This window comes from Temnothorax longispinosus, chromosome 2 (genome assembly GCF_030848805.1).
Source record: "Temnothorax longispinosus isolate EJ_2023e chromosome 2, Tlon_JGU_v1, whole genome shotgun sequence".
Classification (NCBI taxonomy): Eukaryota; Metazoa; Arthropoda; class Insecta; order Hymenoptera; family Formicidae; genus Temnothorax; species Temnothorax longispinosus.
This window is the reverse complement of record NC_092359.1, coordinates 22,435,216-22,462,146: the sequence shown is the minus strand read 5'-3', so window position 1 is coordinate 22,462,146 and position 26,931 is coordinate 22,435,216. Positions and strand designations below refer to the sequence as shown.

Genomic DNA, 26,931 nt, shown 5'->3' with positions numbered 1-26,931 from the left:
AACGACTGAATATTATTTAAAATTATGTTTATAATTATTCTATAATTATAGATAAAACATTTAAATTAATTGCTTGCGTATTTATTTACAAACAAATAGATTGAATTGAACAGACAGGTACTTTAGCTTTTTACATAACGAACAATTTATTAATGCAATAGCGCCGAACAGTTAAATTACAACAAATAGATTTATCCTTCATAAACGCAAAGTGCAGTGAAGAGCAATTACAACCTATCCACTCTACGTGTACTCCTATTACAACATTTGATGCGTCTGGAAAATCCTGTTGATAATGAAACTGCACTATGATGTTGGCCTAATTACTTTACTTATAAAAAAGTATAGTAAATTAAGTACAGAATAATTTTAAATTTATAAATTAAATACATATAAATAAAATACAATTTTAAAATTTTCAGTAAAAAAAATTGCTTACGTAAATAGCTGTTAAATAAGTAAAAAATTTAATAGTGATATCATCATTAAAATTACGCTTTTGCTGTTTTTAAAATAAAATACGGCTAAATATACCATTAAATAAATGTTATAAATAAGGAAATTATGTCACTGTGCGAAAGCAACAACAAAACAGCGTTGCGATGCAGCAATATTTATAGCATATACATAAATACGTAATGGCAGTTACAAAAAATTAATGTCGCTATGCATTATTTAACTGCTTATCTAATCAATCGCTTAAAATATTACTGCAATGAGTCATGTTTATTTGATTTTAAATAGCATATTCTTATCTACATTATTTCCGCGTTATATATACATTACGGATAATGATCGAGTGTTATACAGAATGAAGATCCTTCATGTACTCCTGATACTTCCGGTCGAATGTTCATGTAAAACGAACGATTTACAATATTGTTGAAATTAAATTATTACGTGGATTATAAAGGTATCTCTGTCATCTAAACTTCAGTTCGATACAAAACATTGAATTTATTCGAGATGATCACATATAAGCAAAGACATGACAATAAATAGTATATGCAATGGTAACGTGATATAATAAATAGAGCAGAACGTTATGCATATACGTCCGAATAAATATTCTATTGTATAAAATGCATAATAGCCTTAAATTTAAGTGCGCGTCTACGAATAATTTGTATCGCATCATCATGTGCATACATAGTACAAAAATATGCGTAACGCTAAGCTATGAACATACTTAAGTACTGTTTCAGTGTAAAATATATCGGATCTACACGATATAAATACATTTTAATCTAGCACAAAAAGGACACGTTACGTGTTATATGCTGGCACGCGTACAAAATCAAGATTTGCTCGAATTTCATTAAAATTCGTAATGATCCTTTATTATCGATTAGCGCACTTGCATACAAATCTGGTCGAACGCGAGACGGAAGAAACCGTGAAAATCCTCGGACCTCGTTTTCGCTAAAAACGCTTCTGGCGTCGTCTACGCGCTTAATACGCAATGATTGCGACGGACTAACTATAAAGGTAAAATTGTCATGTGTTCCCACGACAAGGCGAGATTCTTCGGTAGGACACACCGGAAAGGAGGAGAGAATCATCTACGTCTACGTATGGTACGCGTCAACGCACGATACCTATCTATGTAAGTGTATGTGTATGTGCATATGCGCCTATATATAAACGTAGGAACTCTGTACGTCCGCATACGCTCGGGATATCACAGCTAAACAACATTAAGTTCTCTCGCCATCTTTAAAGCTAGAATAAATAAGTTTCACGAGCCGCCTAAAACTCGTCATCGATCTTTCCACGAATTATCGACACCTGCGCGTATCGCAGAGTCCGTCGATTTAACCGAATGAACTTAAATCCGTGACCATGTAACAAGCCGCCTTGATCGTGAGCGTAATCTATGTTGGCATATCGATATAAATATAATTGGCGCAAGACGGCCAATTTTAGACGTGCGAAGTACATCTGCGAATTTATTTTCTCTGTATTTCTTTCTCTGTATTTTTTTTGCTTATTTTCATAACATATTGTTTTTTCGTTGTTCTCAAATTGCTGAGTGCCTGAGAATGAAAACGGGCTTTTTACATTCCTTTTACACATACATGATGAGATTATGTGTAAAAGTATACTTTAATGACGATTATAATCTATTGGATCGATATTTCACGAGTCTAATCGATTCGAATGCGCCATGTACTTCGAAACATTATTATCAACATTATGGGCTATACTCGGTATATTTTATGTATGTTATTAGATATAATACTGTTCTGAAGTAGATCTTTTAATACTGGTCTCTAGTATGCGCAGCCGCATGTTGTTGATAAAATACTTCTATTACCACAATACGCAATAGTATTGAGCCAAAACTATTGGAAAATTATTAAATAATTTTCACGGCTGTTCAGATATCATAATCTTAGGACAATAGTACCATTCTATTGGCAAATCTGCGAAAAACGAGTAAAACTATTCGAATGAACATGATTGCGATAATGGAATAAATACAAAAGTTATGTTAGTATGAGATAGTATACGATTCGACGCTGTATAGAGCGGTGTCTTTAAATTATCAGCAGATCTCGTCGATACTAAGCGCTAGCTTCTTCAGGTTCGACACATGATTTATGTTCGTAACGTAGGTCCTTTTTGCTTCTTCATCAGTCTGTTCCTTTGAGATCCCTTTCGCAGGTTTTGACGTAAGGAATTATTTCGACCGGGCTTCCTCGTCGGTTTATGTTTTCTCATCTTCGGCATTCTTGTGCCTTTTCCGTTAAACCATTTTTTAGGCATATTCGGCGTAAAAGCCAAAGGCTTTATGTTACGGTCGCAAGTGTTGTCAGTGGTGGCGTTACGGAAAACCTTTATCCAATCTTTCAGAAAAGTATGATAGAGCTTTAATACGCCCCAATCCTGAATCAACATTAATGTTAGATCGCCCTCTTTGGCCCAGTGCAAATTATCCGTTATCATGAACGCATCGTTCAGAGTTGAAGTTCTTAATGCCAGATTTATCATAGCAGCTTCGACCTCGCACAGCAACTGCAATCACACAAACGAGAAGTATTACTTTTACACGTTTGCACTTTCACTTGCAAAAGATTTATATTACCGTAAGTAAAACTTATTGCCGTACACAGCAAATACGTTTTATGGCAACTTGACTCAAGATCGCGAGTTGAAGTAATAAAGTATATCCATAGTTTTATATATCGCACTTGTTGAACGATTAATTTGATTTACGAGCAATTCTAATGCGTGATATAAATGCAATTTTCAATTTATATCTATATTGACACAGATCTTGTTAGAAGTGCACCAGCTTACCCTGAGAACTTGGTTGTGCGCTTTGTCGATGATCCTAGTCCGCCTCTTAATAATGCCGCGAGTGACATCGATATTAGAGTCGAGATGAAATTCTCTAAGATAATGGAACGTAATCGAGAACCTCTGTAGCGCGTCATATAGGCGTGGAAGGGCACGCTCGGCTTTCTTTCCCTTTTCCAAGCACCAAAGTTCCCTATGGTACCACTCGAGCTGCCTTTTTGGCAACCAATTCATCTTATACTGCTCCTTCAGCAACACTCTGTACACCTATAGCAAAAAGATAAAACAGTATTTAATTTTTCGAACCGTTATATAATTATATATTTTTATGTAATTAAATTTTTTCACATTTGTTTGAGAGCCTACATAGAATTATATTTTATTGACTATCTTGATTGTGAGATTGGGTCACACGCATACAATCTATTAGTACTTGGTTATGCGTATCATTGAATATAAAATTTATGGCTACGCAAATCTCACTTAACTATACTAATACCGTTATGCTGCATAAATCCAGACGTAAATTACAAATGACCGTACATTTATGAATTATTTAATGAATTATCTGACGTTACACACACATTTGCGAGAATAAGCAATCTTGTCTGTTTATATCAGTTGAGTACTAAGCGCAGTACAGTATCAAAAACCATAGTATCACAAATCTGTCTTGGAATGCGGCCATGCGTGTCCAGAGTAAGCTTCAAAGTGATAAAGGTTGATAAACAAAATATATCGCTCTATCTAAGCCATTGCGATCCGTGCGGGATAAACTCGATCTCAGGCTCTCTAGTAGACCAAACAATAACATCTATCATATCGTTACAACGGCGTTATAAACAAGTAAAGCGTCTTATGTAAATGCATTCGCTTATCTTGGTCTCGTGAGGACAACGTTTAATAACATTTTGCGATAACGATATTTTTTTTTGTATCGAGCAAGCAACGTGTTCTCGTTCCGCAACGCGACGGAAGTGATTTGTCATCAAATCGGTGAGATGTCTAGAACGCGCCGCGGGACTCGAGAAAAAGTAATTATGCTGGATGTGCGTGGCACATCGTAACCAATGCAAATTACCGGCGGAAAATAGGACTGTGCACTAGCGCGATGCGTTGCATCGCGCGCACGTGCGAGTCCCCCTCGAGCGAGCACTGCCCACGCGGTTTTACCCCGACGCCGCGCTGCAATTAATTATGGAATCGCGGTCGCGAGTGGAGCGCTCTCGTCTCTCACCTTCGAGTAAACTATGCGCACGTCCTTGAAAGTCTTGTTGAAGTGATTTTGCGCGACTCGCAATTGCGTTCGCACCCTCTTCATGATGTTGGTCGAGTCGCTGGAATTATGCATCTTTCGCGAGGCCGCCAGCCGGGTGCCGCAAGGGTGTTGAAACCAGGGTTCTATGTCACTGGCGTTTGGCACAAATTGCAGGTCGTTTGCGGACGTTCCCGACGCCGAGTTCAGCCACGAGGTCAGGAAGAAGGCAAAACTCGTAAGAGTAATCGTTTGTGCCACTGAGTCTGTAATCGAAAATAGAAACTGTCGTCAGAAACATATTGGGAAGGCACTTAAGCGTAATGGAATGAAAATTAAGCTTGTGCAACTATTTTGCATTTTCCAATTAGTTTTTGCAAAAATATTGCATAGCATTGCATTGCTTTTAGTATAAACGTAAAGACGTTCAATTTTCAGAAGATGGCATTCGTAAAATTGGATTTTTTATTGTTGAGTTCATAGATATGATGTTAGCAGATATTTGCGAAGTAGTTGCAACAAGTATAAATATATATATATATATATATGTATATTTAAGATGAAACTTATATTTGTCAAATTGAATCAATTATGGATTATCTGCAGTTAGAGTCGATAAAGTTAACGACTAGAGAAAGATTGCGCGCTATTTTGCCCGTAAGAGTGACAAAAGGGAAAGGGAGAGATGAAGTCCTTCCGACTTTCACACTTGGCGTACCTACACGGATACGTAGGTACCTCCATTGCACCTACGCACCAATTTAACAGCGACCAATCGTCGCCCCCGCAGTAGGAAATGGGTTGCAAATCGGAGAATCAAGATTTATTGCACAATTAAATGTCATAGCTTACGACTTTCCTTGTGATTCCACTCTGCAAATTTATTCGGGGACAGACTTTTCCAATTTTTTTCCGCACGTGATTTGCAACGTTGGGTAACGAATAAATAAATGTATTAATAATAAACTTCTTATAAATTTCAAGACAAAATCTATTAAAAGTAAAAAATAGAAAAAAAATTAATTTTTAATTAATTTTAATTATCAACTCAAGAGAACGAATACAGAATTTTAGCCTCCTACGTATACTGTTAAGATTTGAATGGCGTCGGTATCACATAATACTTAGCATCACGTAGCAAGCACATCGTATCGAATCAATTGTTGATCAATACCATTCAGCGCCCGTGAAGTCTAGCATGAATGTACTGATAGTGCCCGTAAAGACCGACAAAGACTTCATGGACCACTATGTGGGCAATTAACGCGCGTTGATAGTTCGTGCGTGCCGTACAGAAAACCACGTGTAAATTCATTCGAAGCGACGGTGCAGGCGCTCTCAGGTGCGAGCCGTAATGGCAATTCGATACGATAGTTCGTACAATTCGCACGTCGGTCACGCGTGGACTTACGTGCGTCGCACAGTCATCGCGCGGCGAAAGTGCACACGCACTACGTGATCCCGCGTGTTTTACTACGCGTGCCCTCAGCATTAATATCCGATTTAATGATAGCTTGAGATGCCACACAGTTTGGTGTCTTTTTTAAACGTTTTCTGTCATTCAAATACAACAAGATGGTAAGGATAAGAGATCAGATTTGCACTAGATTTGATTAATAATTATCTCAACATTCCTTTTCGACACAAAGTATTAATTTACTTTATTGCAAATATCTTACAGTAGTAACGAAAATGAGAGTACGTAAATTCAAGAACTCGGTTATCGTAATTTCTGTACGCGAGGCGATATCTAACGAATCTGCGGGCGACGTAGCAATAAGTCCCAAATCGATTAGCCCGTTAGCGCGAAACACCGGAGGAAGCCAGTTGCGTGGCTGTGTGTATCTTATCGTAAACTCACGCCTCCTCCTTCTTCTCCTGGAGTTGCCCCAAGTCAGCAGTTTCAGGCATCCTGTACCATCGACTATGCACGACGCGTGGGTGTACGGTAAAGGTGCACCCAATATTATATACACTCTAACGACCATCGCCCCCAACTATATCAATTTACGTCCTTACCTACCAGTTACCAATTTCCTGCGTGTATTATCTCGTATTTAAGGGTGGACAGCGACAAAGTATCTTTACGCGAAGTTGCTCGTTTTTGACAGGTTACGATTTAATTTTGCTGTAGCGCAATACGTCGACAGAATAAATACGTGCTGGAAAATTGATACGAAATAGGTAATTAAAAGTAAAATATGATTTAACAATTTTTACGCGTTTATATGAATCTCTCTTTTAGGTATCTGACACATTTTTCGTTTTATAGATTATGAAGCAACTGTTTTGAAAAACTTTAATTAGCTCTCAGCACAAAAAATCAATAACAGATTATAATTGATTAATACGTAAAAAAAATTAAATAAAGCTCTATTGAGAGTACACCGTATTTTTTCGTGGCATAATATCCCTGTAATCGCGGCCTACCACCTATGGGTTACTAAAACGCACGCAATAACCACGTTATTCCTATAGGGTTTCGCCACGTGCAATTATTCGAGCAGGTGCCTCATTTCATCCTTACGGTGCACTCTCATTACACGCGATAATGTCGATTCAAAACGCATTTCAGAACGAAACGTCCATCATTCATACGGGGGAATTATCCCAAAATATACTTCTTTTCGATCATATACGCATTCCGGGCAGTGTCGTGTCGACGCGGTAGTTGCCTCCGCGGGTTTAATGCATGCCTTCCTCGTCTCTCGATAGGCACTGCCAAGGTGGAATCGCGGCTATTCTCGCGATGGATTCCCCGGATGCCAGTAGTCGGACGATCGGTCGGCCCTCCGGTGATTTGGTGAAAAGGGGGCGGGGAAACGGGGCGCGGGGAAGGGCAGTGCTCTTTTTTCCGCGGCACAGGACGAAGATTGTTGGTTTTGCAGCACCGGTACCGCGGTGGTGAATGCCCCAGGGCGGCAAAAGGCGGTTGCTGCTTTCTGGGAACGGGTCGGAGTCCCGGCCGCACCGGGAGCGGTGATTGCGTGGTGATTAGCCTCCACCTTCGCCTCTTTGGACCGACGAGTGAAAGACGGAAAGGGGAAAAGGAGCGAGAGTGCTGAGGCGAAGGAGCATACCGCACGGGCGGAAAGAGAGACGCAAGTGGTACCGGGGAGAAAGAGCGCAATATCATCGCCGTGCGGGCGAGTGTGGGAGCGAGGTGCCCGATACGAGCCCATTCGGGCTCGCTTCGCGGATCTCGTATCGGAGAGCGAGAGCGCCCGACGTGCGTTCAAAAGTGCACGCACGCATAGAGATAAGTACGTAGCGAGAAAAGGGTAGATAATAGAAGATCGCGATTCGCGTGTCGTTGCATGTACACTATATAGAGGTGTATTATTTTATGAAGAGACCGAAGTGAAGAGTGCCTGAAGGTAGTACTAGTCAACAAGGTAATTCTTATCGATTGCGAAACAGTAAAGTAAATATCATATGAAAGTGCCTGAAGCTACACGCTTTACGTTAATATTGTCTGTATAATTTCCATTTATAAATTACGTAGAAAATTAGATTAAATACTATAAATTGCTCTTTATATCTAAATAACAAAAACTTATTCTGTAAATAATATCGTTAGTCGATATAATGACACATCTTAGATGTCCAGAGGTGCCGTACCGTGCAAAGTGACACGCGACTGCAACTCAGATACGATTTATTGTGAAAAAATGCGCGCCTTTCATTATTGCAACGTCATTCATAGAGGTATGTGGGACGCGTAGTCGCGTCTCTTTCTACACCTCCTTGAGTAGCATACGTACGTATGTACGCGCTAACAATCACGTACGCGTAAGTCATGTTTATATCCCGAGGAAACGCTACTCTAATCGGCACCTACAGCGAGAGAGTATCGCACGACGGGTGAACGCACGGTGAGCACCATAGAAAAGATAGATTATGCGTAGCTCGCAACATTTGATACGGTATGCGCATAAGGGATCGTCTGGAGCAATCTGCAGAGGCGTCGGGTTTCCTTCTCGCTCGAGTTCTCGAATCGAGCGGTGATTAAAAAAGTCGAGGGGAAATAGGGACCGAGTACCGAGATCCAAGTACCGAGACGATATTGTAATTGAGTTAACGCATCGACACAAACAGCCAATTATGGCCGGTAAAAGCCAATCATGATATCTAAATGATATGTAAACGTCATTATATGAACACACAAACGTAATTAGCGTCGAGATTGCCGTTTATATCGTTCTCGTTTGCAATTATTAACGAGTAGTAAAACTTAAATGAATGATTAGATCACTTGTGACACATTGGCGCGTTATCTCAACCTTTAATCTCCACTTAGACCGGTTTTTCTGCCGAGTCCCCGACCGTGTGCGGTCGCCGCAGCTTCCCGCATATTCAGCTTTCGCTGAATATGAATCAGGCAGGGTGCGTCAGTTCGACGATCGCCCGCCAGACGCACAAGACACAAGACCCCGACTTCCTTCCTGCAGCCGGCAGCCGGCCGCAGTCCCGGACTTCGCGGACGACTTTGATTTACGAGGTACGCGGGAAAACTCGAGGCTAACCCGCGCGTTCGTGCTCACGGTCCCGCAGTCTCCGCCAATGCGGTCCCGACCTCACGGATGCACCAGACAGATTAGCGGGGCGCGCGCAGATTTGCATTTTGTCTGGTCGGACTACTAGGCGCATTGGATAGTCTCCTCGTCGGAGAGGGCGACCCCACCCATAAAATACCGCTGAAGGGTTTTAAGTTGCCAGAGTTGCGCGTTAACATCCATCCTTTACCTCCTCTCGCCAATTCCGCCTTCGCGTGCTCCTTTTTGTTTTCTTCCTCGGCATCTAGCCCCGTCCTCCTTTCTTCCCCCCCTCCCCGGCGTCTCCTCTTTAGTCTACCTGCCGCGTCGCCGACGCATCGAATTATCAAAGGTGTCTATACGCTGACGCGTCGTAAAGTGTCTGTAATACGCGAGCGAGGCGCCTTACGGTGTTACGACGATATGGATCACTGATGTCATACTGACGTCACTCGTCGTTTATATCCAGAGGTGACAACCTACCGTTGGCATCGGTGCAAGAATCGATCTGAAATGACGTTCTGCCACCGCGACACGGGAAAGAAGACGAAGGGGGAACGCAGCGCGCAGGAATGCACGCGGTCAGTTACTACGGCATTCAATGTCATCGTCGATTACGTTATCTCGATTCTTCGGCCGGCGATAGGCCGCATACGCGTGTGCACACGTGCGTAAGAAAGCGCCCGATGGAGGCCGATTGTGTGTATATATAATATATATATAGACACGTTAATCGCTGTAGTATCGCTTGGTAGCGCAACCGGTGTCTTCGTTTCTCTTTCCCTTGCTCCCTGCCTCTCTCTTTTTTCCTCTTTCTTCTTCCTTTCCTTCAACCGATGGCGAAGATTACGTAAGTCACCCGTTTTTTTGTCGCGTTCAGAGAACAGAGAATATCTGCCATTAAATAATTTCTTCTTGCGCGTTAGTTCGTTGCAAGAGATATCCATTTCAAGAATTATCAGAAACATTTTATATCTTGACGCCTTGTTTCATCCCATGAATATCTCTTCCGATAAACTAATTTCAAGAAAATATCTGACAACAATAATATGTTTGATATTAATTAATGCACAATGCTTTAAGAGTAATAATTTCGGGTATTTTTTTCCAAATCGTTTTTTATTCAATCTTTTTTGATATTATCATGTAATTAATTGTATCAGAATAATATGATACTTGTTAATACGGAAGCTTAGTCGGTTGTGTATGTGAGTTAATTATCTTATCACATTTGCGATGATGTTTGACCAGATCGATATGCGTTTATATCCGGAGATAAATCATCTTGATCCAGACTTAATAACAGTTTATAAAGCATGCGTAGATGTATGAGAGAAAGCTCGATGTTGAATTATATTGTTAACTGAGACAGTAGGAGGATCTCGCGGAAGAAAACGTTATAAGTAATTACGTTGTTATTCCTGAGCACTGACGCGCACGTTCGATCGAGAAGGAGATAATTATAACGATCTTACAATGATTCGATATTATCTTATACGGGACGCCCCGAAATCTACGGGGCATCCCGTATAAGATAATATCGTAATTTTAACTTAAATAAACCTTTCAGTGAATGTTAATTAGCATAATTTTAACATATAAAATTTGAAAAAGCTAACATTTTTAAAGATTAAAATTTAATTAAGCAAAATTAAGTGATCCATATCCATCTACTTTAGAAATTAATCCATTTTATAATAACATGCTTTATATTTTATTTTCAATTAAAACCTTTTTAATTTGTTCCGAAATTTCGTAGATAATTGTAGCCAATAATTATAATTTACTATTATACGAGAAAAAAGTTTTGATGTTAAATATTGTCTAAAAAATAATAACATATTCCTCTGCTGCAACTTTCTTTGCTTTTATGAAATAGAAGTCATTATTTATATTAATGAACTAACACAAATCTGTGACATTAACTGCAGTAAGATATATTATGCTGGGAATTGAGATTATCACTTCAATGCAAATGATATGATGCGATAAAATCAGTATAGCAATTAATAATAAGTATACATTATTCATTGCATGTTTCTGTCAGTCGGAATAATATCCAGGTGCGACGTTTTCTAAAAAAAATTAAAAACGTGCAGAAAAATTAAAAATTGCAATTTATATTAGCACTACTTTTTATATTTTGTTTATCACTTTCTCTATTATGTCAATGAATTTCGCATTGCGATTTACGCGTCTTCTCAAATAATATAACAGTATAGAAGGAAGTAATTTAGCGAAATTTTGAAATTTCTGTTTAGTTCTCATTAGATCCATAAGAACGGTGCACACGAACAAGTAAGAAACTGATCATTCGGTCTCGTCGCAGCCGAGGATAATTCGCCAGTCGATTTGCGATGTGCCTTTTACGAGAAACAGGAATAAGAGCGCGGGCTGAAGATCTTCGTTTTCTCTCCCGCATTTGTACCGTCGACTTTGAGATCCGCGAGAATGATGACTTTGATAACGGCAAGTACACGCGAATACAAGAACAAGATGACAATGTTTCGCCGCGAAACGAGACTGTCGTACGCGGGACTATAAAAACGCGCGTCGTACACAGCGTCGTGTTAAAGAAAGCAGAGACCATCGTGTGACTAACGGCGGGCGGTCCTTGACTGAGACGAACATAAAATCGAACTCTCACGCCGCGGCCTATAGAGGCTCTTTACGACGATCTCGCGCACCGTGAATATACAGAGACGTCAGCGGGGTCTTCAGATGGAACTAGGTACGTGTACCACGCCCCCGTCGACCCTTTGAGTCCTTTACGATTTTCTTGCATAGTGAGACACGCCGACCCGATAACGGCCTCGACCCTGCATCGTAAAGACGGTAGATTCTGTCATCGCCCAGGTGACCAAGCGTCCGTTTTAAGATTGACAAGAAAAATCTTCACGTCCCGGTATACCACGATTTACGTACCGCGCATCATATGGTCTTATATCTACCACTTTGGCTATTGACATCCACTTTTCCGGAACGATATGCAATAAGTCCAGTAAAAGTTTCACGCGAAGAACATTAACGTATTGCTGGTAAAAACAGAGGCTACATTGAAAATTGCTCGAGAATATTTGTTGATAGTGTTTTGTTATCATCATGTTTACTTCGCCTGTCAGTTGTGACTGATTTAATCTACAATAATAATTGCGCTCCAAAGCCACGAGTCTAACTCACGCTAGAAGATATCGACTACAGTATTCACAGTTATAAATATATATATTTATAATATATATATGATATATATATATATATTTATATTTATATATATTTATAATATATATATTTATAATATATTTATAATAATTCCATTCTTTTATAAAAATATTGGTCACATGTATTTACATTTAATGATTTATGTCAATTGCTGCGTTTTTCTTAATACCGATAAACGCGTAGAACTTGGTTTAGCGTGATTTTAATCGATAGGGTAATTTCTGTATATACGCCGCAGCTAAGGGAAACTTGATTTATTGAGTACTATTTACTATGTTTAATTCAACTCACGACAGTTTTGTTAATATTAACAGTAAAGAACTGAAATTACAACACAATAATAATATAGCATAAAGGCACCTAACAGAATAATTGCGAGCAAGTACCTTCATTCCTTCTATTTTTTTCTGACATCTGCGTAAAACTCCGCGCGGCGCGGCGTAAAAACCGGAGTTATCCTATAATTAAATTCAACTAAATTATATCAGCTTCAATTTCTGCGATCAAATAAGAATAGAACCATTACGTAGGGGAGAGCACGCTCGGTACATATTGGATGCCCAGCGGTGAGAGATTAACCCTTTAGCTTTCGAGTCTGATGTAAATCCTTCGTGTACCTACACGAGGAGTAGAAAAATCCATTGCTTCGATCGATCGGCGTCGGAGTCGCAACATATTATAACCGGGAGCACGATCGAATGAGCCGCGAGCACGTGGTGCTCCGTGTGTAAACGTGACTCGTTCGGCCGACTAGTGGATCGCGACATGCGCGTATATATACATGTGTTTGCGTGCGTGCGTCGTTATAGACTGAGCGACGGTGGTCGCGCGATCGTTGGTGTGTCGTGCCGATCATTGAACCGGCCCTCAACAATCGCAGTGAATCAAAGTTGTCGGTGGTCAGGCACAAACCCGGCCCCGTTCCACCCACGATGTCGCGCGAAGGAATACTTCGATACGTAACCGATTTTACGAAGCGTCCGCGAAATGAATTTTTTTGCCGGGCCGCTTTCGCAGACGACTGCTACCTACGCCTTGCGGGCTATTCGTATTGTTCCTTTTTAACGACGCGGCAATGCCGTTAGTTACGAAACTTGTTGCGTTGATAGGTTTAGTATAGTCCAAACATGCGAGCGCGCTAGCACAACCAGTTCGTTCTCGATCTGACAAATGGTCGAGACAAACTATAAAAAAAAGGAACTAAGTGTATAATCGAGTATTGGATTAATCGATTTGCATCGATTTGGCGAGGGTCACAACTGTTGATCCTGGATCCTGGATGTCATAAAAAATTTGACTATTTCGTCGGAGACATTATTTAAAATCATACGATTTTTGTTTATATTATGTTTATATTACGGAAGAAGATGACATCAACTTGACGATCAACTTTTCTCGAAACGAAAGTCGACTCCGAATCGGGATCAAAGAAAGTATTGGTCGCTACATAAGGCATGGACATGAAGCTTCAGCCCCATCCTGTATACACAATACTGAATCGGTCCTTTGTCGCATTTCATCGCGTGCCTTCTTCACCTTCCACCCACAATCGCGCTTTAGGTATCATGACGCGAGAACATTAAGTATCCGCCACCTTCGCTTGGAATAATAAACAGGTCAGCCGCAGATTGTGTGGCATCGCGAACTCACACCTAGTATTCTTCAACGAGAACACGGTGCGTGTTTCTGCCAGCATCATCTCGGCGGATCGATCGTCGTGTAACACACTTCGTCTGTATATTATACCGAGCACATTCAACCCGCCCGACACCATGGAGCTCGGGCCTGCATATCGGCATGAATGAACGCATCGCTCATTGCGCACGCGGTTTCAAGAGAATAGCAATCAACCGCACGATGGATGGCGTCAGGTGGTAGGAGATTGTAGATGTAGAGACCTATCTTCGGCTTCGTCGTCGAGCAGCCATTGCTTAGTGTGCGTGTTTCGTAATTGGCCAGACTTGTTGGAAAACCGATACGTAACGACTTTCATATTTTTAATTAGCTAAACTCTTTTCTAACACCATCGTCCACGTTGAAATAATAAATTCCTGGATTAAAATACGCGCAGAAATAATGGAGCAAAGCGTAGTCAGGCGTCCGATGCAACAGCGCGGCTAAATATGTGCGAACTCCCACTTAGAACTCTACTTGTGAAGCGGTCGACGCATTAAAGTCTTTCTCCAACGACGATTGTTTCGTCTCATGGAATAAGAGATACGCGTTATAATTTCCACGTGTCGTGCTTGGTTGCGGAAGTGAACACATTATTGTGGTGTGTGCCGGCGGCTCGCTCCGGGCTCTGTAATTGCTATCGTAGGTGGTGGAAGAGTTCGTGGCGGGGCCTCTCGTAAAGCTCGGTTCACTATGCAGCGTGTAATTTAAACATTGCCTCACTTCTGTACAACGTACCACCCGCATTGTGAACTTTTAGGTCTGGGTGAAAATGTGACCGACGTAACAGTCCGTTAATGGTAATAATTGAGAGCTGATCAAACGCGGAGAACGGGTTCGAACAATTTCTTGTCCAATTTGGGATACTAGAATTCGTTATTCGGTACCAATCAGCTTCAAGCTGGTTATTAAGCAATCAGTTAGTGTACCGTATGATTTACTGTAATATCAGGGAAATAATATCGTTAAAATTAAAATCCTCGATCGGGTTATCAAACACGGGGCAATCAAGCACACAGACCGATCTTTAATGTAATCCTTTAAAGATGTCGGTAAAATGGAACGTAAAAAGATGTTAAGAAAATGCCGCGGGATATATCGGAGAGTCGGAAGAGTCACCTTGAGAAAGCATTGAGAACGATCCACCGACGCGCCTTAAATACGGTATAGAAGAGTTGCCGATACTTAACGCGCTCGTAAATCCGAGTAATTAGCGACTCGTTACGGATAACAAAACCATGAGTAATTCTAAATTACAATATAGAAGACATTATCTTCTTCGCAAGTGAATTAATTGACGGGAATTTCTTACGGTTGTAGTAAATCTACTCACGATTTTTTTCGAGTGCATCGAAGCAAATTGCGACGCTGAACAAACGAAGAGTTTTATTTCATACCTTGACAGCAATCGTGCTAATTCTGAAATCTGCCGCCGACAGTAGTTGCATAATTGTTTTTACGCTCGTAATTATTATCCTTTTTCTGTTAATTGAAGATAAGAACACTAATGAAACGTTGTACTCAATATTGTATTGATTTGCAAAAAAAAAAAAAAAAACAGGAAAATATTTTGCAAGACGCGCATGTAATTATTACTTTAGATAATAGAGATGATTCGACGACACGTATTGCATTTATTCCTTGCGCATAAGTAGTTGTACTATATATAATGTTGGCGCGTGGTATCCCTACTTCACGCCTGTCGTCGTGTTAAAACTTAAAACTACGGTTAATGTGTGCATTATTTATCGGTATAACTGGCATTATTATATATTATTTTCCTGTTCGAATAACAATATAATCGCTGGTTAATTTTCCTTTTTTATCACGCAAAACATATACAGGTATGAGTTTTTTTTCTCGAAAAAAAAGCGCTTCTTGCTTTCCGCAGCGTTGCATAAATTGGCGCAAGCAACCACCGCGCGAAAGTGTTACCGCGATATTTGTAAAACTTCCGCACGCGATCGACTTTATCGAATCGGTAAATCATGAAATGTCACGAAGTCGCCCTTGTTCCAGAACTGCGATTTCACATAAATCGCATACCGTACCGGAATCTGGGAGCGAGATCGGATCGGTAGGCCGGTATCCAGTAGTCGGACAAGAGAACCCGTCAGAAAAGTATACGCGAATGTATAAAACTGAATTTATATCTTGTGCTTGGATTTACACGCAAACTATCTCTCTCTCCGGTTTCCTTTTTCTCTCTGCCTCCTTGCCGACGCACGTTCGCGTTACTCCGTCGGTTGTAAGCATGATTAACAAATTACACAAAAAGTTGCCCCGAAGCATCGGGGCATGCTCAGATCGCTCGATACTTCATCGCCGATGTATACGTATTGATATCTCGTCATAAGTAAATGCAACCTGGTTAGTACCCATCAGTGTTGTAAAAAAGAAGTATTAAATATGTGTATGGGTGAAGATGTAAGAAAGTTGCGTCAAAACATGATATTATCTTAATTAAAAATGTATTAATGAGGAAGAATATTGCTTAGACGTAAGGATTTAAAGTGATGACGAAGATATTGCGGTTAATATTCGGAGAAACTGTATCACATTATTATCAATTATAGTTTTACTTAGTTTAAAAAACCGAATATCGAAATTTAGAATTAGAAAGAACATACTGAACAACAATTCAGCTATTTTTTTAATATAGAATTTAATTCTTCTAGTTGATGAGAACTTTAAAAATTTTAGTCGACATGATCAGCCTCCCATTTAATCGTAATGGGAAACAAAGAAAGATGATAAATCATAGCATTAGGTCAGCATCTAATGTTATAGGGAGAAATATTACTCTATTGTCTGATCTTTATCTTAGATCGAATCTTAATAGCGGACGTTGATTAACTGGAAGTCAGTGTAATCTTTTCATAAAAACCGATCCGCGGCAGCAGAAATTATTCCATTACGAAATATGAATCTTCGACTTTTATATGCATATAGTAATTCTTCGATATGTCATGCGTGGTACGGCAGTCTGAGCGTTGGCATAATATTTTCATTTCACGCTGGAGTGCTCGTCTGTCTCATAATATGTCCAGTGAACCCTGCTGAACCCAAAACCACAACCCAGGACGCGTCCAAGTTGCTCTTGGGCCCTTACTTTTCTTTTATTTCTGTCGTAGGACGTAAGTCACTCGGTGACACTAAGGGACGTACAAAAATTCCACGATGCATCTCGTCAGAACTTTGTGCTGTATAGGGTGCCGCAAAAGATATTTTGTTATATATTTTAAGATTCGACGATCAACGTTACGTGTTGAAATTTCTGATAAATGACAATTGTTTCAATGACAATCGAAAATTACATCAACGATTAAGTTTTAAGTTATTAGCGATTGAAATAACGAGAGAAAAGGTGTGCCGTCGGCGAAATTAATACCTCATAATGACTATGACCGGGCCAAAATGGAAATTACGCGGTTGTTAGAATCTAAAGTCGCTTCCCCGCGGCTCGGCTCGACTTGACAAAAGAAAAGAAGGTTTGCCTGAGTGTTGTTTAACTCCTCCTTCCCGTCCGTCCTTTCCCACCTCCAGGAGAGATCGCTTTCGTCTTGCGTACGCGCAAGAGTAGTGAACTCCTCTCCTGGACCTCTTGGCAAGGTGGCAAGGTGGCAAGGTATACCGGAGCGAAAACGCACGACGCGATACACGCCTGAGCTCTAGAAGATGGCCAGGCGACATCGACGTCGCCGTCGTCCTCATCCGCTGACCGCGTCGTCGCCACTTTCAGCAACGATGGGGACCACCTCCGGAGCACACGAGTGTTTAATAAACCGGTTAAAGCCCGTCCCCGGATCTGTTTGCCTTCGGCTTTTGTAACTTTACTAGTGTTGTGACTCGAGTCGGGGCCTACATGAAAAAAAGGGTCCGCGATGGTACCCGAGCAAACAGTCCGTGTGTGTCCCGTATCAACACGACGCGCGCCTCTATCGGCGTCCGTACCTTCCACAGAGAGGTGGAAAACGTGGAGGTGGAGAGAACAGGCGGCTCGGTGACGAATTCAAATTTGTCATCCCAAAGTTAGAGAATCACTCTTTGAGGGAAAAGTTTTATCGTGTAAGGATACAGCGTCGCGGATTTGTTCTGCTATTTACGGTTCAGATCAATGTCTCCTAAGCCCTACTGCAATTATTTTCTTACAATATTTAAATAGATTTTAATTTACTTAGGATATAGAAAGAAAAGATTGTGTTTATATTTTATTTTGTACCCACTGTTCGGCGGACACAATGAGTTTAAAAAATTCTACTTTTAACTTCATTTACTTATTATTAAAAAACAATCAATTATTTGTAGAAAATTAATTACGAATTAATTTAAATAGTAATGTATAACGATTTGAAAATGTAAGTAAGCATGATGGATTAAATAAGCAGCAATGAGTAAGACAAGTTTGAAAGTAGCAGTGACGCGGAACAACAGTTATCGCGGTTAAAAGAATTTTAATTCGTAGAAAATGAACAGAAATAAATAGATGTTGCTGAATAAATTAATCATTGCGGTTAATATCATGCGTGCCAAGATAAGATTGAAAATACGTAATAGACGAAATAACTATGACATAAGATCTAAATAGATTTTGTCAGCTAATATATGTATGCCAAGATAAATAGTAAATTTATTATACATTTGTTAAATATTTTGTTTTTGCATAAATTTATATCATTAACAATTGTGATTTGCCATGTTCTACATCAACAATATACTCTCTCTTTTTGTATAAAAAAATGTGTTATATGTAAAATATTGCATTATTTTTACACTAATAAAAATTCATCTAATAACACAATTAATCAATTAAACAAATCAAGGGGTATTAATTAGTAAAGGCATGAAGCACTAATGATAAAGGTCGTATTAACGATAGAGAATTAATAGGTGAATTAAGCTATTGATATCTACTTTAATTCTCCGAGACTGAAGCCAAATAAACACATCAGCAACCTAATCTCGCAGGCATTGATTCAGTTTACCGCTTAGTCATTAATTAGCTAAACATGAATTATTTAAGCGCGCGTAGAATCGAAAACATTGACATTACAAAACGAAGTCACTTAACAAAAAATTGTGGAAGAATAATTTTTAATTATATAAATATAAATAATACAAAAAATATGAATTAATTAAAACTTTCCTGCAAGAAAAACGTCCGGATTAAGACTGTAAATGAAACAAAATATATAGATAGCATGAATGTTGTATTATTTACGTAAACAACGAGACAATAAATCTTTTAGATATCAGTTTTAGATATCTTTCAATGTTATGTGATAAAACGTATGCGTTATTATCGCAAGACAGAGCTGGCTTAAAGCTTAATAAATTTATCCATATTATTACAAGTAATTAATGCAAAATTTAGCATTGCTGTATATGTAATTATATAATATAACATAGATAAGACGTATTACATATAATACATATATAAGACGTATTACATATAATACATATTAGATAATATTAAATATCAAAATTAAATTTTTTTATTTATTTTTTAGTATTAATATGTTACACTATTTAATATCGTGAAAAAATATTAAAATGGCATAAATTTCAATTTGGAGTTGAAATTGATAAGAAGTTTAATAGATTAAAGAAATTGATTCTAATTTAAAATTAGAATTGAGACACAAGCTCGCAGTAGATAGATATATATCTTTTAAATGAATGAAATTTAACTTGCTACTTAAACAGTCTTGTTTCTAAGCAAGATTATGCTTATCGTGATTATAATACTTGAAATTATACTTTATATGTTAATAAAATACTCGAACGTAGTATGTAATTAACGATTATCGTTCAAGTGTGATTACGATGCAAGAAGTCGGCCTTGTGTTCTCTTTCTAATTCTTTACGGGATGTTCTGCGACAGAAATGATCTTGTTTGAATAGAGCAAAAAAGCGTGTTGAGCAAAGAAGCAATTTTTTAACAAAAACCGCGAAGACATGCCTATTTAGAGATATAGGCAAGCGTGCAAATACGAAGTAAATAAGAACCTATAAATGTCATAAATTCAAATAAACATACACTAATATCGTAAATTACAGGCACGCCCTTACGCTAAACTGTTCTATCCGTTTGCTGTGAAACGCGATCCAATTATCTTTTTCTTTTCTAATCGTTCGTCTCCCGGGCAAGACCCGTTGAGCGCAATCGATGACAACGACAAAGAACAGCGTGTACAGAAACGGTACCTTAAACGCTGCGCGAATTCTTCACGTGTCATTGCATCATTATACATCTTTCAGTAAAACTTGTCGTCGATCAGACGGACGCGAACGACCGTTTTCTTTCATTTAGTTCCGCGAACTAGCCGTGACAGAAATGCACCGCGACTCTTATCCTCCGGTAAGCGCAATGGGATCCCGCGGAGACGTCAATGCCAGGAGCGAAGTAACGTTATAATATATGTATGCCGGGAAACCGCGAGTGGAGCGATACACGCCAAACGTGGTGTAATATCCGCGAGTCGTTTTCTTCTGTTGCAACAAATGTTTGCGTTCTGAATACCTCGTCTCCGCGAGATGACTCGGTGCGAAAGCGGGATATACATATACATACATATATATATATATATATATGTACATGTATACATATACACATTAGAGAAAGTGAATAGAATTCAGCAATGTACACACACCGCCTTAGTGTGGCGAGGGCGAACGCTCCGGCCACCAGCAGCACGAAGATCATCTCTTCCTCGTCCTCCTCGTCCAGGAGAGTCCTCGGCTGCTCCGGATGACAGTTTCCGCTCGCATCCACTTGCGCACTCGCGATCTTTCCGCGAATCGACTGGTCGCTCCGAAGAAAAAAAAAAGAAACGGCGTCGTCGTCCGTTATCGTTCACCGTCTCGTCCCGCCACCGGGGCGAACTGTCACGCGAGGATATATTGTAATCCCCGAGATACCGAAACCGCGATGCCGGGGGCCCCACAGACCGCGGGACGTATTCTACACCGGTATCGTTACTGTGCGTCAGGTGGACGTCAAAGTGACATAACAGCGCACCAGAACTCTCCACATCGTCGGGGTTCCCGCGAGATAATTTTGACAATCGGTCAGTTTGTTCCCCGTCGGGATATGGACGCGACGCGACTGCTCGTCCACCTGCGCCGCGATCGAGTCGACGTAACTGTGGACGATCGCGCCCGTTGACATTCGAGGGTCTAATCTGCGCTCGATCTGGAGCCCCTTCGTCGGAGCCCCCTTCAATTCGTTGCAGACTTTTCAGAAGAACCACCGGCGCGGTTGACCATTCGGCTTGCCGATCTCGTGGTGACTGAGTGGGTCCCCCAGTTGCAACTCCCAGTTACTCACTCGAGCCCACGGACTCACTATTCACCTCCGTCCTCTCGCTCTCGCACTCTCGCTCACTCACCGGGCACTCGGTCCCACCTCCATTCCTCCTGCTTCCTCCAGCCCCCTTCCGTAGCCCCACCGTAATCCTCAGCCTGCCCGTACGTCCTCCCTGTCCTCCCACCTGCGCGCACGCCACCCTCGCTGCGCGATCTCCGCGTGGGGAGACGTACGGCGGACTGTACGTTGGACCCCCGGGCGATGTCGATTTCATTAATCGAACGAAATGTCGTTAAACGCGCTGGCCGCTTTGCGGATCCGAACAGAAATATAATAAGTATTTGCGATAGATAGCGACGCGCGCGATTAATACAACCTGTATGATAATCGAGTGTGGTTGCACATTCAAGGAATTATCTTATAAAAAAGGTGTTAATTCCAATTGAGCGGAATACCTAATAATAATAGGCGTTGAGAATAGAACGAGGAAAGAATAATTGCTGGGGTTTTTCAGTAGAATATATTGGTCACAATTAGTCATGTAGATAAAGGATAAATTAACAATTGAAATGTCAAAGTGATTAAATAATTGTATGCGAATTACCTAGAAATTCTTGGCGGTAAAACCAATATGCATAAAAACTTTTGAGACGGTAATATCATTGTCGCTTGCTTTAAACGCTATTGTTTCTAATCTGCCGAAGGTATTGTAAATGTTTATCGGACACGAAGATGTAGTTATTTAGGGAAATAACCGCAACAATATATGCGGAAACTAATCGCAAAACCGGGAAAGTAAGTTTCTGTGTCGGGCACGTGGCTCGTAAATCAGTGTTCACGGGAAAGATGTATATTCTTCACACGTTGATGACTAAGCTCGCTACGTATGTACGTCTGCTGAAATCCTTAATATGCAGTCTGTCTGTTAGTCGATGTTTATATTTAACATTACATCCCTATTTCTTAGTACGAAATATTTTTAAGTGATTTTACCTTGGATCAATTATTTCACATAATTATATCACACACATAATTATATTCAAACGCTTATTGCATATTTCGTATTCTGTTCAACATATTGCATTGTTATAATGTTATATATCGAATATATCATTATTAATTATCAATTATTAATGGCAAAATATAGGTACAATTTTAAACAGTTATAAAAATGGGATCTATCTATACTATTTTATAAAAGTTTGCAAACAACGTATGTTTGGAAGATAACGCGAGACGTGTGCGATAATTCTGTTGCGGGAAAAAAGTAGGAAAATCAGAGAATCTGTGATACGTCATTGATAAGACACATCTGCGATTAGATAAATCGATATCGATCTCGTCGATTTAAACTCTAAAAGTTCCATATTCGTAAATAGAACTACAACGTTCCAGGCGCCAAAAGAAGATTTTTCGATAATATCAGGTAATCGAATAAGAATAATTGCATATTGAGCTAGGTGTTTACTCCATCATTGTAATTAAGTTCTTTCGATAAAATACGTTCGAAACTTTCCGTATTCTCGTGGTTGTTTGTTCCCATTTCCGGTGACTTTGTCTGACACCTATTGAGTCGAATCACTTTTATTGCACGCAAATATTTGCAAGGTAGTTCCGTGCGACGTAGCCGATGAGGGACCCACGGCCGCCGGTTCCATTAACGCGTGCAAATTATTCGAATATTATGCGCTACAAATTAGACGGCCAGCGCTGGGATGGCCCGCTGCGGCCCGCGGGCCACGTCGGTGCTGGTGAACGCCTCGGGATTTTAATTTAACGATGTGCGCGCGGTCGCTTAACTCGAAGCCCAGAAACGCGCGAGCTTCCTCGGAGGATCCGACCATAAGAGGATCGAATTACCGCGCCAATTATAGTGTCACGTCGTTAATTGACCGGTAATCCGTCCCACGGCGAAAAGATGTCTGCACGCGAAAAGTGAAGTCTTCGAAATGCGCGTCAAAATCGTTAAAGTCAAGTAGCGTTGTTGATATCTATAGCGAGCGAGAATTACAGGTGTATTTTTAACAGGTCTATTTTTTTTAACATTATAAGTTTTTCGAGGACAATATATACGTAGGACGATAATTTTGTACGCGAAATAAGGAATGTACGTCATGGAATATATTAGCATGCATGTATGTGTAGCGTATAATTTAAATTTGAAGATGCAAGGCGTCATACTGGAGAAGTTATATATATGCAACAAAGATGAAACGTAAAATATTATTCACAATTGTTAAGGCATTTACGATTTTGCGACAACTTTTCGCGATAGATTCATGAATAGTTAAACTCCAACATATTTTATTAACCTGAATTTTAATTTTGTTAGGCTGTTGATATGTTTGTCATACGTGTTTGTCATACGTAAACGCCATATCCTGTTATGCATCTTTATCGCGCATATTTACATACCTAAAATATCCGCATTTACGTGTTCGCGCTTTATCGAAACCGCATCGAAAACGACTGCATTGAGCATTGACGTTATAAAGTTTTCCGATAAGAATCGATGGCGTCAAGGAAAAATATAGTAGTGGGCTTCCCCGAGTTCCTGAGTTCCTGTGTAGATTGCAGACTTTTAACGTTTCTCCTCCCTCCCTCTTGTTATGTAATGCACACACCAATCGAAGCTGCAGGCTTTTTCTGAGCAAACGGCGCTATCTCACTTTTTCTCTCCTCGTTCTCTTTCTCTATTTCTCCTTAGTAGGAGAAAATGGAAAATTTACGCTACGCTTGACTAACTCTTAAAATTGGTCGATCTGTCGACACAACGTGCGTTTCCGAGTTTAATCCCACTATCGATAGTCATGTCGAGTTTTTGCCAGTTAGCAGAGCGGAAATGCCTTCTACTCTTGCGCTATTTGGTCCTTGGCTCGATTCACTTAAAGTTCCTTTTTTTTGTAATTTGCTGTCCCGCCATCTTTAGCACTACTCGATTTCATTGGTTTGGTCTCGTTGTTGACTGTTCATTTCGATTGGTCGACATCAGATATTACAAAGTTATGTGCGCAAATAACGTGTGTAAGAAAAGTAAAGTAGGAGTGAACATTGCGAGGAACTGTATCCCACTCTCTATCGTTTTAAATTTTTTCATTAAAAATGACTCACTCTCTTATCTTCCTAAAATGTATTTCCGTTATATGTATTTTCAAAATTTGCATCATATGAACAATAATATATAGTAGAGGTAGGCCACACAAATTAACGTAATTAAAAATAAAGATCGAGTACAATAATTAAGACATTTTTTTCTATGCAGTAGCATTAGCAGTGCGTAACATTGTAAAAATTCTTATAAGAGACTAAGCAAATGATGCGTGCAAATGATTACAATATCAACGCAGGGGGGACCTTAATTTAATTCTTACATCCTGTGTGTATACAGATATGTCGGTGTCGATTTAATTTATCCGTTCGCAGCGTGATAAGATTAAAATAAAGTCAATCAATAAGTTGATTCAAATTTATGCGTACGTATATTTTGTCGTACTTATATACCTCGTACTTATACTTTGTATCGTGCTCATGTAAAAAATGCCAAATGCCACGTCAACATCGGGAATCATACTCGCATTAACTTGCATCGCGATAAAAACGATAGTCGACAAGTAGCTGTCAAGATGGAACAAGCGCCACGAAGATGATTCACAGTGATAAGTGAGCCGAGCGCAAGACCATTTATTTCGTTGCGAAATTGTCAACTTATTTCTATTATTGGCCAAGTTTTATCTACTACTAATTGGGCAATATGATGCAAGTGAAATCGACTTATGTGAAATATATTGAACCTGGCAGGCGATGCGCGTAGACGGGACGGAGAAACGGACAGTCTATGAAGAGAAAAAAAATCATTAAATTAGTGTACTACGGTAGTAGTGCCCGTTTTGTGCAAAATCACTCGCGTATAGTTGCTGCCGGCCGATTTCTCGAGCATGGCATTCCGCGGCTTGTCGCAGAAAAACGTCAGATGAAGCGCCGTTTCTTTCGACAACACAGGAACAAAGGAACGGCGAAAGATCGCGCGATTTCTGCTGGGATAACACTATCATGCTTCGAACGTTCTTCGAAGCACCACCGCGTGAGCGATTTGCCGCAGGTGTATTTGCACCAGTCCCTGATACGAGATGAGCCGTGAAATTCATCGGTTCATCATTAAAAACGGAAACCTTTTTTTTTTAGAAATGCCATTCCTGAGAAGTGCCGCTATTAATAGAGAAAAAGGTGCGATTTTTATATTTCTTTTGAACTCAGCTTATTGCAAAAGAAGCACAATGTATCAGGATTTAAATAAGAATAGAACATTACGAAGAAGTTTTGACTTAATTGATTATAATTTCCTTATCAATAACGTTCATTATAAATATAAATAATATTAAAATATAATTATAAATTATGATAGTTTGCGAGTAAGTTATTTATATTAGATGATTTTTATCGAACGCATAAGTATCGTTTAAACATCGGATTAAGGTATATCTCTTTAGACTATCTTTTTTTAATTATTTTTTAAAATTATTTAATTATTTTTTAACTATTTTTAAGGACGATATCACGTTACAAGGGTCTCTTTTTAGTACGAATGCATATTAAAGAATCTCCATTAAAATAAACGGATCAAAGAAATGTCGTTATTTAATCGCGTTCAATGACACTTTCACAAATAAAATTCCCGTATTAAATTTCCACTTTTTGTATCTGCTGAATGCTCGTTCTGACGAGACGGGTATTGTTTCTTAGAACGCTCGTCTGAAACCGAGTCTGATCGTGAGTCATTCTTACCTATCCACATTCTGCGTGTTCGATGTTAATTCACCTTGTCGACTACTTTGTACTCCGCGATCTCACGTGCCATAGGATAGGACGAGCACACATATATGTGACACGCACACGCGGCCGAGCTCAAAGCGGGTCACTCGAGTGATCAAGAGCCTACGATCAGCGCACACTCCGTAAAGACACTCCCGCCGTATTAATGAATGACTAGACTGGAGTGGAACTATGAATGAACTCCGCATAGCACTAGAGTACTATATAACCGCGCACCTCGTGGGCGTCCTCCGCTCTCGGCCAATAAGAATAAGGCCCCCTGTGGTGACTTGCACACCGCATTACGTCCGGGCGCCGTAATTTTTTTCTTTTTTTCTTAGAAGTTGACATCAAGCCGATCGAGATGATTGGATAGAGAAATCCCTGTATCGACATGTGTCACTTTGATAGGATCCTCCTCCGCTTAAAGCCGTTCTTTAATTGGTAGAAGCGGTAACACTATAAGAATTTATCTATAAATTAAATTTTAGGAACAAAAACAGAACGTTAATAAAACCTGTTGACTTGATATTACAATAAATAATATACTTTATTTTTTCATAAAAGTAAATTTTATTAAATATACTTTATTAATATATTTTATTAATAAATTTTATTAATTGAATATCCGTATTCGTAACGTTGTCTCTTGATTTATAACCAACTCAACATTCGTAAACTTTGGTTGTGCTTTCGTGTTCGGAAAAATATCTTTAATGATATCCTCTTTTCTGTCAAAAAATTTTCTTTCCTGTTTTTAATTACTTCTGATGCGTATTTTCATTTCGCACATGCATCATTAAAATAAAAATGGCAATTAGAAAATT

General features: G+C 39.7%; 1 protein-coding gene across 2 annotated transcripts; it reads right to left on the bottom strand.

Annotated features, from left to right (window-relative positions):
* Positions 1-67: 67 nt before the first annotated feature.
* On the bottom strand, positions 68-26,303 carry LOC139808474 (uncharacterized). 2 transcript variants are annotated; one of them, XM_071770505.1, is made up of 4 exons: positions 20,638-21,600; positions 4,541-4,824; positions 3,304-3,570; positions 68-3,018 (listed from the first exon to the last, which is right to left on the bottom strand). In XM_071770505.1, the coding sequence occupies exons 1-4, from the start codon at positions 20,690-20,692 to the stop codon at positions 2,602-2,604; spliced, it is 1,023 nt and encodes a 340-aa protein (XP_071626606.1). In that variant the 5' UTR covers positions 20,693-21,600; the 3' UTR covers positions 68-2,601. The 2 variants fall into 2 exon arrangements, with proteins under 2 accessions (XP_071626606.1, XP_071626607.1); XM_071770506.1 differs by lacking the exon at positions 20,638-21,600 and adding an exon at positions 26,078-26,303 and having other exon boundaries at positions 69-3,018.
* Positions 26,304-26,931: the final 628 nt, after the last annotated feature.